Genomic DNA, 17,994 nt, shown 5'->3' on the forward strand with positions numbered 1-17,994 from the left:
AAAATTTAATTTACATAGACATCACATGAAGAATGCCAGTGCCAGCCAGGATTCCACCCCTGTGGGGCAGCACTTTACAAAACCAGACCATTGTACCAGTGATTTCATAGTAAGAATCCTGAAAGGTAACTTTAAAACAATATAGGAACGTAAGACCTTTGAAGTCAGAATGATTGAATATTTTCACACCCAACAGACAGGACTTAACAAGGATCTGGGTTTTCTAGCCCATTATAAACCTTAAAGTTGTATTGCTCTGTTTGTCACCCTCCTGTCTCCATGCATATCTCACCTATCCCCCCATCCTGTTAGATTGTCACTGAAATGCTTTGATGTTCCTATCCAACCCCACCCTGGTAGACTGTCACTGTTATGCTTTGATGTTTCACTTATATATACTATCATCGACAGTGGCGTTCCTAGGGGGGCTGGCACCCGGGGCGGATCGCCGATGCGCCCCGCCCCACGGGTGCAGCGCCCCCCCCCCCCCGATGCAGCGCGGACCCCCCCGGCGAAAGGACCCCCCCGCGAAGGAACCCTCCCCCCGCCGGGTGCACGCCGCCGGGGGGGGGGGGGGGGGTGCCACGCGTGCCTGTCCTCTGTTGTTCGATGCTTCTTCTCTGCCCCGGAACAGGAAGTAACCTGTTCTGGGGCAGAGAAGAAGCATGGAACAACGGAGGACAGGTGCACCCAGGGCGGACCGCACCCACCGCCCCCCCCTAGGAACGCCACTGGTCATCGACCACATTTGCTTATTTCCGATTTGACGAAGAAGGGCAACCTTCGAAAGCTAATCAAGAAATGTATTAAGTTATGTCCAATAAGCAAGCACAAGAAAGATTAAGAACTGAAAGTAGCATAAAGTGACTGCTGTAGAATTGATCAGTAACCTGGAAGCAGTATATCTGAGCGATAAGAATCCCCAACCCGAGTTACCTGTTGGCATGTATGACACCCCTCTGCTAATCACCTTAAGGTACTCTGAATTTAGAATCTTCCAACTTGATTGCCTAGTGTTGCATCTGTGACACCTTCCTGCTAACTACCTTGAAAGTGCTCTGAAGGTCCCCCCCTCCCCCGCTGCCTTCCCCTCTGTCTCCAGCCAAAGCAAGAAACAGGAGCCTGAAAATTCAATGGGCAAGGAGAGAGGAAGCAATTAGCTGATAGGGTTGTCCTTTAATTTGTCTCCTATCTCAGAGCTATTCCCCCCCCCCCCCCCCCATCTCCTCTGCTCACTAACATATCATTGAAACTGGAGCCACTGCTGATCTCAACAGCTCAAAGGCAAGCTGGAAAACACACAAGACCACAACACCAGATTCCATACCAAAGAACAAAGTCCTATCACGCATCATATCGAACACGGCCTACTAGTAGCCCACAGTAAATTGAAACCAAAATGAATACCGTGAAACTACTTCTAGCAATCTACTCCTTATCACTGATCCACCTAACACTAACCACCCCACTCGCAGAAAGTAACATCATACCCATACTACATAATCATCAAAGACTGATCAGATACACCACACCTCATCAAACTGACGACAACCTAAACATAAGTACATAAGTATTGCCATATTGGGAAAGACCAAAGGTCCATGGAGCCCAGCATCCTGTTTCCAACAGTGGCCAATCCAGGTCACAAATGCCTGGCAAGATCCCAAAAATGTACAAAACATTTTATACTGCTTATCCCAGAAATAGTGGATTTTTCCCAAGTCCATTTAATAACGGTCTATGGACTTTTCCTTTAGGAAGCCATCCAAACCTTTTTTAAACTCCGCTAAGCTAACCGCCTTTACCACATTCTTTGGCAACGAATTCCAGAATTTAATTACATGTTGAGTGAAGAAAACTTTTTTCTCCGATTCATTTTAAATTTACTACATTGTAGCTTCATCACATGCCCCCTAGTCCTAGTATTTTTGGAAAGCGTGAACAGACGCTTCACATCTACCCATTGAACTCCACTCATTATTTTATAGACCTCTATCATATCCCCCCCCAGCCGCCTGTTCTCCAAGCTAAAGAGCCCTAGCCGCTTTAGCCTTTCCTCATAGGGAAGTCGTCCCATCCCCTTTATCATTTTTGTCGCCCTTCTCTGCACCTTTTCTAATTCCACTATATCTTTTTTGAGATGCGGTGACCAGAATTGAACACAATATTCGAGGTGTAGTCGCACCATGGAGCAATACAAAGGCATTACAACATCCTCATTCCTGTTTTCCATTCCCTTCCTAACAATACCCAATATTCTATTTGCTTTCTTAGCCGCAGCAGCACACTGAGCAGAAGGTTTCAACGTATCATCAACGACGACACCTAGATCCCTTTTTTGGTCCGTGACTCCTAATGTGGAACCTTGCATGACATAGCCATAATTTCGGGTTCCTCTTTCCCACATGCATCACCCTGTACTTGCTCACATTAAACGTCATCTGCCATTTAGAACACCAACATGCAGACAACTACAACAGAAGGGAAAGAAAGGTCCTAACAAACTCACACTAACAAAGAAACGACAACTAACAAAAATCCACATAACACCAAACATAGAAGGCCCATACCAAAACATTCAAGTGCATTATATCAACCCCAGATCCTCTGTAAACAAAACAACAATATTAACAGACTGGATCATGTCAGAAAACCTTGATCTACTTTTCTTCAATGAAACCTGGATCCATGATCAAAAGGACCCTATAATCCTAGACCTATGCCCTCCAGGATACAAAATCATACACTGGACCAGAAAGGAAAAGAGAGGCGGAGGCATAGCACTAATCTATCGATCCCACTTTACCACTGAAACCACTGCCGAGTCCATAACACCTCAACTTGAAATTGCCTCAATCAGAATCCACAACAAAACCCTACGCGATCACTTGAACTGTGTCTTGTTTTACAGACCACCAGGTAATGGAATGAAGGCCAGACAAACTTCATGGACTTCATTTCAAACACTTTTGTAACCAACTCCAATATACTAGTACTAGGAGACATTAATCTTCACCTGGAAGACCCGAACTCTATCAACGCACGAGAATGTAAGGAATTCCTCCACCTATGGGATCTCGAATGGCCACATATGCAAGCAACCCACGTCAAAGGGCACACACTCTACCTCATCTCACACAAACTGTCAACAGACCAGAACCTATTAATAACAGATATCAAATAGACAGAAACACAATGGACCGATCATTACAAACTAAACTTATCCCTAAAATGGCGGAAGAATGGTTCATACCGTATACAAGAACACACAACCTACAGCACAAGAGGTCAAGTAGACACGAAAACATTCTGGCAACAGATATACAATAACGAATGGACAGCACAAACGGATTCCATATACTACCTCATGGAATGGGATAAAAGATGCAGAAGCATACTAGATGAAACAGCACCCTCACGAACAAGAACCTCACGTAGGCATAACTCGATACCATGGTTCAACGATGAGCTGAAAAAGCTAAAAACACAATCCAGGAAACTCGAATGAGCATGGAGTAAAACAAAAGATGAACACACACTCAACGCATGGAAGCAAATACAAAGAAAATACAAATACGCAATAAGACAGACCAAAAGATCATGCTTTAAAACTAAAATAGGGACAGATTACAAAGACTCGAAGAAACAACCAACTCGTGAACAAACTACTAGACACCATCTTGGTCACTACAACCAATACAGACATCCCATCCGCAGACAAACTTGCTAAATACTTCAATGATAAAATTGCAAACCTACGCAATACCGATATCGAAAACTTTCTCAATGGTTTGGACCCAACCCTTGGAGAATACCCAGCTGACCGAACCTGGTCAAACTTCGCTCTCCTCACCGTCAAAACAGTTACCCAGGTGATTAGTAGGTTCTCCAACACTCACTGTAAACTGGATACCTGTTCCAGCTACCCAATAAAATCTGCCCCTGACCGCTTCATAGCAGACCTCTCATCCCACCTAAACTACATGCTTCAGCAAGGCCTCTTCCCTAAGGAAAATGGCAGCATCCTACTCACCCCAATACCAAAAGATACCAAGAAAAAAACAAACGAAATCACTAACTACCGCCCAGTAGCATCTATCCCACTGGTAGTCAAACTGATGGAAAGCATGGTAACCAAACAACTTACTGATTATATAAACTAATTCTCAATATTACATGAATCACAATCAGGATTTTGACCCCTCCGCAGCACTGAAACAGTACTAATTACTCTCCTAGCCAAATTCAAGCAGGAAATAGCAACAGGCAAAAGCATACTTCTCCTCCAATTCGGCATGTCTAGTGCATTCGACATGGTAAACCATAATATATTACTAAGACTACTAGATTACTTTCGGGATTGGTGGAAATATACTTAGCTGGATCAAGGGTTTCCTAACCACTAGAACATATCAAGTGAAATCAAACTCAAACATATCATCACCGTGGAAAGCAGACTGCGGAGTACCACAAGGATCACCGCTATCACCGATCCTCTTCAACCTAATGATGACCCCACTAGCCAAGTCATTATCCAACCAAGGCCTTAATCCTTTCATCTATGCAGATGATGTCACAATATATATTCCTTATAAACATGAACTGACAGAAATCACCAACAAAATCAAACTCAGCTTGAACATCATGGACTCATGGGCAAATGCATTTCAACAAAAACTCAATAAAGAAAAAACACATAGTCTTATCCTCTCATCCCAAAACAGCGCAGACAACCCCACAAGTATAAACACCCCAGATTGCACCCTCCCTATCTGAGACAGCCTGAAAATTCTCGGCATTACAATGGACCGTAACCTTACACATTTCGCAACTTGATACAATCAATGGTACTAAGCTACGTAGAATACTGCAATGGAATTTATGGGGGATGCAAAGAACAAACCTTAAAGAAACTTCAGACCGCTCAAAACACAGCAGCCAGGCTTATATTTGGAAAAACGTGATTTGAAAGTGCATAACCCCTCCATGAAAAAACTGCACTGGCTCCCAATCAAAGAATGTATTGCTTTCAAAATCTGCACCCTGGTTCATAAAATTATCTTTGGCGAAGCCCCGGGATACATGACAGACCTCATAGACCTACCAACCAGAAACACATCCGAATCAACACGAACATATCTAAATCTCCACTACCCAAGCTGCAAAGGACTTAAATACAAATCAACTTACGCATCCAGTTTTTCCTACATAAGCACACAACTGTGGAACGCATTACCAAAAGCCTTGAAAACAACGTATGACCACCTAAACTTCCGGAAATCACTAAAAACTAACCTGTTTAAAAAGGCATACCCTACCAATCCAACTTAAATGCCTGAACTCTGCAACACAATGAAACCAAAGTACGTAATGGACATAACACAACTCTTCCGCTCTACGATTCCCTAATGTGTCTGTCCCATATGAACCTTATCTTACCACAACTCACTTTGTATTTGTTCATACTGGAGTCGGCGAACGCCTCTCCGGTGCTATGTAAGCCACATTGAGCCTGCAAACAGGTGGGAAAATGTGGGATACAAATTAACAAATAAATAAAACTAAATAAAATTCAGATTTGAAGATGCTTTTTAGAATTTTTAATAATCTTGTTAGATCAGCAGCTGTTACTGAAATTTCTGAGTCACAACATCCCTCAGCCGAGGCTCTGGCAAATTATTTTGTAGATAAGGTGGAGGGGGTTTACGTAGCAAGACATACGTGGAGAGACATGGCGGGGCATAATCAAATGGGACCGGCCATCTATAAGGGCTGCCATCTCTAACGATGGCCCTGTCGAGTGGCGTACTCGACTGTATTATCGAAACAAGATGGCAGGCCATCTTTCATTTCGATAATACGGTTGGGGCCGGCCAAATCTTAACATTTGGGCTGCCCTTAGAGATCGCCGGCGATAGAGATGGCCGCCATTGGTTTTCGCCAATAATGGAAACTAATGGCGGCTATCTCAAACCCAGCCAAATCAAGCCATGTGGTCGTGGGAGGAGCCAGCATTTGTAGTGCACTGATCCCCCTCACATGCCAGGACACCAACCGAGCACCCTAGGGGGCACTGCAGTGGACATCACAAATTTCTCCCAGCTGCACAGCTCCCTTACCTTGGGTGCTGAGCCCCCCAAATCCCCCCCGAAACCCACTCCCCACAACTGTACACCACTACCATAGCGCTTATGGGTGAAGGGGGGCACCTACATGTGGGTACAGTGGGTTTTGGGGGGAGGGGGGTTGAGGGCTCACATTTACCACCACAAGTGTAACAGGTAGGGGGGATGGCCTGGGTCCACCTGCCTGAAGTGCACTGCACCCACTAAAAACTGCTCCAGGGATCTGCATACTGCTGTCATGGAGCTTGGTATGACATTTGAGGCTGGCACAGAGGCTGGCAAAAAAATGTATTTACATTTTTTTTGGGGTGGGAGGGGGTTGGTGACCACTGGGGCAGTAAGGGGAGTTGATCCTCGATTCCCTCCGGTGGTCATCTGGTCAGTTTGGGCACCTTTTCAAGGCTTGGTCATGAACAAAAAGGGACCAAGTAAAGTCGGCCAAATGCTCGTCAGGGCCGGCCTTCTTTTTTCCATTATCAGCCGAGGCTGGCCATCTGTTAACCATGCCCCCGTCCCGCCTTCGGTACACTGCCGACACGCCCCCTTGAACTTCGGCCGTCCCTGCGACAGAAAGCAGTTGAAGCCGGCCAAAATCGTCTTTCGATTATACCGATTTGGCCGGCATTAGGAGAAGGCCAGCCATCTCCCGATTTGTGTTGGAAGATGGCCGGCCTTCTCCTTCGAAAATAAGCAGGATACTGACCTAAACATGTATACCCTGGAGGAAAGGAGAAACGGGGGTGATATGATACAGACGTTGTATTAATCCACAAGCAAACCTTTTCCAGAGACGGGAAGGTGGTAGAACCAGAGGGCATGAATTGAGGTTGAAAGAGGGCCAACTCAGGAATAATGCCGGGAAGTATTTTTTCACTGAGAGGGTGGTAGATACCTGGAATGCCCTTCTGCAGGAGGGGTTAGAGATGAAAACAGTAACAGAATTAAAAAATGCATGGGACAAACACAAAGGAATCCTGTTTATAAGGATCGGATCCAAAGAATCTTAGCGGAGAGTAGAGAGGAAAACCTGTGCTGGGAAGACTTCTACGGTCTGTGCCCTGATCGAGGCTGAATAGATTTGGATAGGCTAGAGTGGAGCTATTCAGGGGCTTTGATAACAAGTTCAGAAATTTTGGAACCGGGCTAGTACCCAGCAGACTTCTACTGTCTGTGCCCTAAAAATGTCAAGGATAAATCAAGATCAGGTATACATATGAAGTATTTTTTTTTTTAGATTTTGCTCACACCTTTTCAGTAGTAGCTCAAGGTGAGTTACATTCAGGTACACTGGGTATTTCTCTGTCCCTGGAGGGCTCACACTCTTTTTGTACCTAAGGCAATCGAGAGTTAAGTGACTTGCCCAAGATCACAAGGAGCAGCAGTGGGATTTAAACCGGTCACCTCTGGATGTCAAGACCAGTGTTTTAACCACTAGGCTGCTGCTCCACATACCCTACATTATGAGTTTATCTTATTGGGCAGACTGGATGGGCCGTACAGGTCTTTATCTGCCGTCATCTTCTATGCTACTATGAGAAAGTTGGACCATCCTTGTTAGGATTACATCTAGATTGCTCAAATGTTATAGGTAGAGCTGGCATTGACCATTTTGATCACATCTCTGGGATCATATCTGGTCTTCATTTAGACTTACTCAGGAAAGTACAAATACATTAGCTGGTAAATTTTGTCTACTGGATCAATGTCCTTCTTATTTGCTAAAAAATATCCCTGAGGAAATGGTTTGTTGGCTGACTTGCCTTTGTTAATCTTCTTTTTAAGAAGAGAAATTTTCCCTCCAAATTGGGAGATATAATTTTGACACTAATCCCAAAATCAGAAGGAGCTGACTTAAAGGTCATTTCAAACTTTCGCCCAGTAGCGAGTGTACCATGACTAAAGTTACAGAATCTTTAGTGGCTTCCCAAACTATGATTTTTCTGTATACATTTCAAAGTTTGCATAATGCACAATACAGTTTCAGACCTATATATAGTACAGAATCTTTAATCTTAACATTAGTTTCCAATGTATGATCGTTATTAAGTCAAAAGATCTCCTCTGTCCTTTTACAATTTGATGTATTGGGAGCATTTGACACTGTAGTTTTTTCCAAGGGCTAGTCTCTGAATTATGGCATACCTCAGGGTTTGCCATTGTCACCAATCTTTTTAAACATTTTTATGAGTTCTCTAGGTTTTTTTATGGAATCTTCTTTGTATTACGTTTCATCTTATGTGGATAATATTTTTATTTTGGTTCCATTAATTCTGAGGCTGTGATGATGGTTATAAGCTAATCTTGGATTGTATTGATAAAACCCATTGCTGGGCCTTTTAAAATTGTTATATTTTAGCACTGCTTCGGTAGATGTACCAAAGACTATTACTTTAAGAACAGGAGAACAGCTGAGTTTTGAAACCTCTTTAAGGGTTCTGGGAGTGTTGTTTGATTCTCAGTTAACTATGGAATGTCGGATAAATAGTCTGAGTAAGAAAATCTTTTTTAAGTTACGACAATTGAGAGCAGTGAGACCTCCTTTCTTTCCAGAGCACTTTTGTGTTTTAGTGCAAATGATAATTCTATCTCAAATAGATTATTGCAGTGTTCCGTATGTATCAAAAGCTTTTAAATAGGCTTCAACTTATGCAGAATACTGCAGCGACTATACAGAAGTAAGAAATTTGATCAGGCTTCCTCTTTGTTAAGGGATCTACACTGGCTACCGGTTAGTGGCCGTGTGGATTTTAAGGTGGCATGTCTTGTTTTTAAGATCATTGATGATTGCTGTCTGTACTCTCATGCTCAATTGTTAACTTTTCCTTCTATTAGGGCCTTGTCTCATTTTAGCTCCTTGTTGAGGCTGGGCTTCCCCACTGTTAGAGATGTTCACCTGAAGTGCTTTCATGATAACTATCAATGCCTGTCAATCTGGAAGAATTTGGAACTTGTTACCCATTCAAGTTCAGGCAACTTCCAATTAGGTGCAGTTGCAAAATGTTTAGAAGACTCTATAAGTTATGTGAGTGTTGTATAATGGAACCAAGGGACTTAGGGTCTGTTATGGAATAGGCTGCTACCACCTGCCCTCAGGGCACCTGAATGAAGGTGCCCAATTATAGAGCCTTTGGGTCCAAAACAGATCAATCACAGAGTAAACCTCTCACTTCCATATCACAAGATTCCTACACTGACAGCACAAAAAGACACTGAAGCCTTCCCACAGTTAAACAACAAGCCCTTTTCTTCTCCAGATATCATTGGTCAAAAGAAAATTTCAGTCATTCTCACTGTGAATTAAAATCCTAACCAAACAATGCATGTATAAATGAGTTAATAGTCTGCAATGATTAAACTTCAACTGTATCAACATTACAAAAAATGTGTTTAAATATATTTCCATTTTATTAGTGGAAACAAAAAAAACCTCTTATGACTTGGTTGGATCTACACCCAGGATGGCTTGGCATTCATCGTAACAACAGCAAAACCCATTAGGGCCATGAGCTACCAGGGATTGTCATGGTAAATCGTTAACAACCATGTTCTTCTAATGATGTCATACCAAATGTTCAGTAAAAAGCAAACCATTGTCTCTTTTAACAGTTTAAAGTAAAAATCCAGTGTTGTTCATCATTCTCTCCACCCCTTATCGAAGGAGGGATTTGATCCATAATAGTGTAATACAGATCTGCAAAAGAATGTTGCTGTTTCCACAGCCCAGTTGGCAATCCTGCTCTTGCATTCATTCATTCGTAATCCAAACTTGTATGTACTTACCATATATCAAAGAACATGGGCAAAGTATGGCATAAGCCTGCGGAGCTAATGTACGTCATGTTTATGTGTATTATGCGACTTGGTATATCGCCGTTCACACAGCATCTCAGTGTTTTACAAATACAACTAAACAACCAATGAAAAGAAATACAAAAATAGAGAGAACCAATGGCAAGAAAGGTCAAGGAAAATAAATCACAATAAAAATGAATAACAATAGGCTGATGATGGGGACGATGTCAAAGAGTTGCTCATTTTAACTTGGGAATATAAATTACAGCCAGTAATTCCTGCGTGGCAAATAAGAGAAAGCCCGTTCAGTTCCTAAGGGCTTCCTCTCATTTGCCACTTGGGAATCACTAACACACCTTTGTAAAAGAAGCCCTAAGGCAGCAATTCAATGAATTGGCATTAACATAGAAGCAACACAGAGAAGAGAAAGCTCTGCAGATAGACCAAAAAGGAGTGGAGATAGCCACAGATGGAGACAAAACCACAAGTCCAATAAGAAACCCTTTATTGATTGATCCAACGTGGATGTGTTTCGGCACTATGCCTGCATCAGAGGTTGTTTATATTGAAACGGGTATTTGTACCAAAATCACAAAAATCTAGATTGCATAGAGGTTGGTTGGTAAACAATGTAAAGGAACACCAACCAACAGAAAGGAACCAGTCATATATCTCTCCAAAATTTCTTCAAACTTATCTTTCAGGTCGCATGTGCAGGTTCATTCAATTGGGCAACAAAAACTCAAGGGAGCAGTACAGTTTAGGGGGTGAAGTACTTTTGTGCATGAAAGAGAAGGAGGACTTGCGGGTGGTCATATGTGAGGATCTTAAGGTTGCAAAACAGGTGGAAAAGGTGACGGCATGATACGGAAGAGAGGCTTTCTCTGTGGTTGAAGAGAGGGCACTCTGTTTTAGACCTGCTGAGAAACCCATGCAGGATGAAGACCCCTAAAGCAGGTGGTTTGCTGATACACTACTGTTTGATCAATAAATACTGTGCTTTCACCTAAGTGCTGAGATCACTATTTGTTTCTGGATATTGCATTGATATTTTTTAAGTGATTTTTGTAAAATCTTTTCTGGCAGACACTGTTACACATGTCAGATTATACAGGTTTTCTGAATGCACTGTGTTTCAACTTTATGTATACACACAAGAAGTGTTTTTCATTGCTTGGTGTAGCAGGATGTTCACAGCTCTAGAGACCTCTCGTTACCTCCTACTTTTGTGAGTCCTGAAGAATCGCAAAGGATGGGAGGAGAAGCTTCTTCAGAGCCCTAGTTTGTGGATGGCAGTCTGTCTTTCAGTGTCTTTCAGCTTCTCACTGTTACTAACCTGTTTTTCATTTTCTGTCAGATATTTTCATGCTCAGAGGCTCACCACCACAAACTTGCTGTTTGTTGTAGCAGATAAGCCCATATGCAGCCAGTGTGAGTCTGTGAAAATGATCCAGGCTGAGACAAAATGTATCCTTCATTGCTGCTTATGGTCTATGACTTATCTCTATGGCCAAATGGACTCCACATTCATGAAAATTCATAATGCCCTTTTCAGAGTTCCACAGGAAGTAAAAGCATTAGTTTTCAGTCATAGTGTTTATAAAAAATAAATAAATAAATAAAAGGTTGGAGAAAGACCACTAACAGATGATGGGATAGGGGAATAGATGTCACTCTATTTACATATTAGAGGGGCTGAATAATATTAATAAAACTGAAAGTGGACAAACTATTGGGGTCATTGGAATGCCCTCCCAAGGGAGGTGGTAGAGATGAAAATGGTAGCATAATTCAAAAATGCGTGGGATAAACACAAAGGAATCCTGTTCAGAAGGAATGGATCCACAGAACCTTAGCAGAGATTGGGTGGCAACACCAGTAATTTGAAAGCAAAGCTAGTGCTAGTGCTTCCATAGTCTGCCCTGAAAATGACAAGGACAAATCAAGGTCAGGTATACATATAAAGTAGCACATACAATGAGTTTATCTTGTTGGGCAGACTGGATGGACCATACATGTCGTTATTTGGCGTCATCTACTATGTATATGTTATATGTACGGATATTAGAGCAAGATATCAATGAGAACTTGTAGCAGACTCAGTCTAGAAGTTCAGAACAAGAGTCCTAACCATTAGACCTGCTGATAACCTAAAACAAGCTAAGACCATGGAGATGAAGAATGGGCCAGATAGCTCTCAAGGCCACACCCCTGTATATCAGGGATTGTTTGGAGCTCAGCCAAAAGGTGTTGCTGGGAAGCAAGTAGCTGTTTGCAGCAACCTGAAGCCTGCTTCCTTTCTTCTCTCCCTCTAATAGCTTGTGGTTTCTCTCCTTCTCTCACCTACAACCTTCCTCACTCTTCTTTTTTCACCTTTCTTTCCATCATAATCCTCCTGCCATTAGATTGCCAGTGGGGAAGATCGGATTAGATTTTCCCGAGCATTAATTCCATCTCTCCTTTCCTTTCCTTCGGGTTCTTACCTGCTTCTTCCATCTCACCAGGTTCTTCTTCATCTATCTGTCTTCTTCTTGAGGTGCCTCTCAGTTTCCTGGGACACTGTCCTGTGGGAAGCACAGTAGAAGTCCAAGAGCATGAGGACCAGTACATTTTTTCTAGCAATAAAAGTGCCTGTACTCAAATGCTAGGCCACCCTTCAGGGATAGGGTGATCTCTGAGGGACCTACACCACAATAGCCAGGCCCCCTGCAACCAGTCACAGAATCACAAGGCAGAATTGGTGTGTAGAGCCTGAGCTCTTTCATTAAAACTTGGGGTCCATGAGTCAATTTTAGCAGATAATGGAAAAGATACTGGTACTCAGTACCCCCTCAAGAAAAGCCCTGTCTCTTTGCTGCTTTTCCTATATGATATGCACTTCCTTTGGAATCAGATTGCATAGGATAGGAGCAGCATCAACAGCAGAGACTAGGACTGGGCGCTGAGGGTATCCCTATCCAGCCAACCCTGCTGCTAATCTTACTGCCAGGAAGGATGGGAAATGGAGAAAGGTCAATCATTTAACTGTGATCATGTTTGGTATGGCTTTTATCAAGGAGATCTTCGATATTCTTGAGTTGTATCAGTAGCCACCTTATTCCATAGCTCAGAATTAAGGAGGTAATTTTTTAACAGGATGCTTATGTGATAAGTCCAGAGAGGCTCCTATTGTAAGACTATTTTATCAAGGCAAGGACTTCCAGATCTAGCTCCAATAGTGCACAGTTACTGACAACAATTTAGACTTGATCCAAAAAAAGTATAAATCTGTGCATGTACCCTATGGAGATAATTTAATAAAGGATGTTTTGTGTATAAAGGCTATTTGTGCACATTAAAGGGCTTTTACAAAATCAGACAAAGAAGAGAACCTTTTCTATTGCTGGGCCAATAGAATGGAACAAGCTGCCTTGCAGACTGAAAAAAGAAACTGAAAAATCACCTCTTCTGTTTGGTTTAATATGACCCTGTTGGACAGAGATAGCAGCCGCATAGGGAGCATGAATTATATTGGACAGTAACTGTGATTTATCTCTGTTATTACTGGAGCATATTGTTTGGATGTGCAGTAGTATATTGAGTTTGATTTGTGATTGTTTTATTAATGTAATTTTAGGTATGTTATTTTTCTTTGCCGCCCTGGATAAGGACGGGTTATAAATAATAAATCTAAATGTGTAAAAGTATGCACAATAACAAAATATGTCATTCAAATGTAGGCATGTTCACAGATGGAATTTGGATGGCACATGGGTGGCATCACAATTTACGCACATCTTTTATAACATATGCATATACTTTAGGCACTAACATTAACACCTGCATATGTATATGTTCACAGCTTCAATCTACAGTATGACTTATTTATTTACTTACTTACTTATAAACCGCATTATCCAAAATTCTAAGCAGTACTAGGACTAGGGGGCACGCAGTGAAGCTACAAAGTACTAAATTTAAACGAATCAGAGAAAACAATTTTCACTCAACATGTAATTAAACTCCGGAACTTGTAGTAAAAGCAATTAGCTTAACGGGTTTTAAAAAAGGTTTCAATGGCTTCCTAAAGGAAAAGTCCATAGACTATTACTAAAATGGGCTTGGGGAAAATCCACTGCTTATTTCTAGAATAAGCAGCAAAAAATGTATTGTACTTTTTTAGGATCTTGCCAGATACTTGTGACCTGGATTGGCCACTGTTGGAAACAGGATGCTGGGCTTGATGGACCTTCGGTCTGTCCCAGTATGGCAATACTTATGTACAAAGAACCCATTCACAATTCAATAAAAATCGCTAACATAAAACAACCTACAACACAGACACAAGATAAGGTCAGTAGAACAATAAAACGTTCCCAGGCTTCAAACTTTAACCAAAGGTCTTTAAAGGCCATGTTTACTAAGTCGTGATGTAGGCATGCTAGCATTTTTAGCGTGTGTTAATGCTAAGAGACACCCATATATTCCTATGGGTGTCTCTAGCGTTACTGCACGCTAATTTTTTAGCACGCACTAAAAATGCTAGTGCACCTTAGTAAACAGGGCCCTAAGTGTTTTCTAAAACTGAAGGTAGTAACTCTTAGTTCTTTGTAATTCTACTGGAAGATTATTCCACAGTCGTGTACCTTTCACATAGAAGGGTTTTCTTTTATCTCATATCTTCTAAGGCAATCTGTTTATGAGAGAGAACATTTAATAACATTTTAGTTGCTGAACTTAGAGGACAAAGTAGACAATAAACCCTCACTACAGTAGCTAAAGGAATCAAAATATCCCCATACATAGCCTTTAAATCAAACACAAAATCTTAACTTGAACCCTCCATCTCAAAGGTAACCAATGGTTTGGTTTATAGTTTATTAATGTTTGATATACCGTTCTAAATAATCATGTCAGAATGGTTTACAATAATAAAGCCTGTAAAAGAAAGGAAAAGAACTCCATTTTTAGTCAGCTAAAGAACCTAACCATTCATTAACCATTCATACCAGAGCACACTTCCATAGTCAATTGTAATTCACAGGTAATCGTATAGAGGAAGAGTTACATTATGTCCATTACGTGCTTTGGTTTCGTAGTGTTGCAGGGTTCAGGCATTTAAGTTGGGTCGGTAGGGTATGCCTTTTTGAACAGGTACATTTTTAGTGATTTCCGGAAGTTTAGGTGGTTATACTTTGTTTTCACGGCTTTTGGTAATGTGTTCCATAGTTGTGTGCTTATGTAGGAAAAGCTGGATGCATGAGTTGATTTGTATTTGAGTCCTTTGCAGCTTGGGTAGTGGAGGTTTAGATCCAGTTGTATTTCTGATTGGTAGGTCAATGAGGTCTGTCATGTATCCCAGGGCCTCGCCATAGATAATTTTATGAACCAGGGTGCAGATTTTGAAACCAGTATGTTCTTTGATTGGGAGCCAGTGCAATTTTTCTCAGAGGGGTTTGGCGCTTTTGAATCGCGTTTTTCCAAATATAAGCCTGGCTGCTGTGTTTTGAGCGGTCTGAAGTTTCTTTAAGGTTTATTCTTTGCATCCCGCATAAATTCCATTGCAGTATTCTACGTGGCTTAGTACCATTGATTGTATCAAGTTGTGAAATGTTTCCCTCGGGAAGAATGGTTTCACGTGTTTGAGTTTCCATGTTGAGTGGAACATTTTCTTTGTTGTAGATTTCACATGGCTCTCTAGTGTAAGGTTGTGGTCAATTGTAACGCCGATGATTTTCATGCTTTCTGAGATGGGGAGGGTGTAATCTGGGGTGTTTATATTTGTGGGGTTGTTCGTGTTGTATTGGGATGAGAGGATAAGACAGTGTGTTTTTTCTGTATTGAGTTTGATTTCACTTGATATGTTCTAGTGGTTAGGAAACCCTTGATCCAAATAAGTATATTTCCTCCGATCCTGAAGTAATCTAGGAGTCACATTAAACATCATCTGCCATTTAGACGCCCAGTCTCATAAGGTCCTGGTCCTCTTGTAATTTTTCACAATCCTCCCGCAATTTAACAACTTTGAATAACTTTGTGTCGTCAGCAAATTTAATTACCTCACTAGTTAATCCCATCTCTAGGTCATTTATAAATATGTTAAAAAGCAGCGGTCCCAGCACAGACCCCTGGGGAACCCCACTATTTACCATTCTCCATTGAGAATACTGACCATTTAGCCCTACTCTCTGTTTTCTATCTTTTGTATTGTATTAATAGATTTCTATTCCACTCTTATCCCAAGGCGTCAAGGCAGATTACATTTAATAATAGCTTCTCATAAGAGAAGAAATGTACAATGAAACAGTAATAAAGTTGCATATTTAACCTCTAACTAATATAATTTCATCCCTGTCTATCAGACAAGCCCTACTACTCTCTGTTTTCTATCTTTTAATCACTTTTTAATCTACAATAGGACATTTTCTTCTATCCTCTGACTTACTAATTTCCTCAGGAGTCTTTCATGCGGTACTTTGTCAAATGTCTTTTGAAAATCCAGATACACAATATCAACCGGCTCACCTTTATCCACAAGTTTAATCACCCCTCCAAATAAATGTAGTAGATAGGTGAGGCAAGTGTGAGTTAATGTTCAAACAGAGAACGTAGTAATCTTATCGGTTTATGTAGAGTAATCAATGAAGATAAGTACGAAGGAGCATTGGTAAGAACTGCCTTATGTGCAAGGACTAGAATTTTAAACTGTGTTCTCTATAGAATGGGGAGCGAATGGTACTTCATGAATAATGGTTTTGCATTGTATACGGCATAGAAGGTATGATTTGCGCTAGTTTATCCCTAGTATTTAGGAAGATGCACAAATGTTTATGTGCCTTTATAAAATAGGCTGAGAATAGGTGCCTATATGGCCTTCACGGGTAGGTGACCTGTTGTATAAATGTGTGCATACATCAGAATTCTACCTCTGCTCAAGTACACCCTTTAGAATGCCTACTTGCAGGTCATGTAAAAATAAGTGTATAATTTCCACGGATGTACTTTTTATGTGCATCTGTAGTCACATAATTTCACAAAAGGCTTCATTTGTGGAAAACAAGCTTTGTAAAATTAGCCCTTAAAAGAAGGCCAGCTTATGCTTTCTCTGGCAGTAATTAATCTGTTAGTAGCAGAACTACTGTTGGTTCTGCTGGTCTGATGTGCTAGAGCCCAATGGTCACAAAACTCCTGGGTCTGCTGATGTGAGAACAGCTGATTCTGGCAATGACCCACTTTACATCAACCACTACAGAGCTGATATAAATGCAGCTGCATCGAGTGCTGGGTCCCAAATTATACCAATTCTGCAGATAGAGAAGAGAACCTGGTTGCTTTTGTCTTTCATTTGCAAAGTCCAGTCTTTCCTCCTTAACTCTTGCGTTTTCCTAGCGGAAGGGCCTGAGCAATGCGAGCTGGTACAGAGGCCGCGATACCGCAAAGGACCCCACATCTGCTTTGACTACAATGTGACAGTAAGTTGTATGTATTCAAGCTGAAAATGCAATGGCAGGGGATAAAGTCTTAGAGCACCTCTAAAGTTTTAATTGAAGACATTATAAAAGAACAGGATGGATGTCTTGGAAATTCTTAACCGTTTGATTAATGATTTTGTGCTCCAAATGGTTGTTTCATTGCAATTATTAGGGTAAAAATGGTTTAACAAAATAGAACTAGTCCAAATTAGATGTAAAACAGATCTTAATGTTTGATCCATCAGCCAAATGTTTATGGCACAGCTAAAATGACTCAATGTGATAGCCAAAAAGACCCAACACAGCCATGTTTCAGTGAACAATGCATTCGTCAGGGATCACAAATCCTAAGAAATGTGTCACAAAAGAAGAATGATGAATTATCAGAGACAGTCAAACCAGACTGCTGGCATGAACATCTAATCTGGACTGGTTCTATTTTGGGTTCTTTCTTTACCCTAGTGATTCCAAGCGGTTTACATATTATATACCAGCTTCGCCCACTATCCGGACAGTGCAAGGTACTGAATATTAGTAGATAGGCAAAAAGTGATTTAACCAAGCAGGATGCTATTCTGCCCAGTTAAATTGCTTTGAATTTCGGGCGGAGAGAGTATACGAGCTAG

General features: G+C 41.3%; 1 protein-coding gene across 1 annotated transcript in view; it reads left to right on the plus strand.

Annotated features, from left to right (window-relative positions):
• CACNA2D2 (calcium voltage-gated channel auxiliary subunit alpha2delta 2) overlaps positions 1–17,994 on the plus strand; it is a 1,426,314-nt gene that overhangs the window by 1,405,397 nt on the left and 2,923 nt on the right. The window contains exons 36-37 of the mRNA XM_030206789.1: positions 11,275–11,384; positions 17,286–17,368. Coding sequence (XP_030062649.1) covers positions 11,275–11,384; positions 17,286–17,368 — 193 coding nt within the window. The remainder of the gene's footprint in view (positions 1–11,274; positions 11,385–17,285; positions 17,369–17,994) is intronic.

This window comes from Microcaecilia unicolor, chromosome 6 (assembly GCF_901765095.1).
Source record: "Microcaecilia unicolor chromosome 6, aMicUni1.1, whole genome shotgun sequence".
NCBI lineage: Eukaryota > Metazoa > Chordata > Amphibia > Gymnophiona > Siphonopidae > Microcaecilia > Microcaecilia unicolor.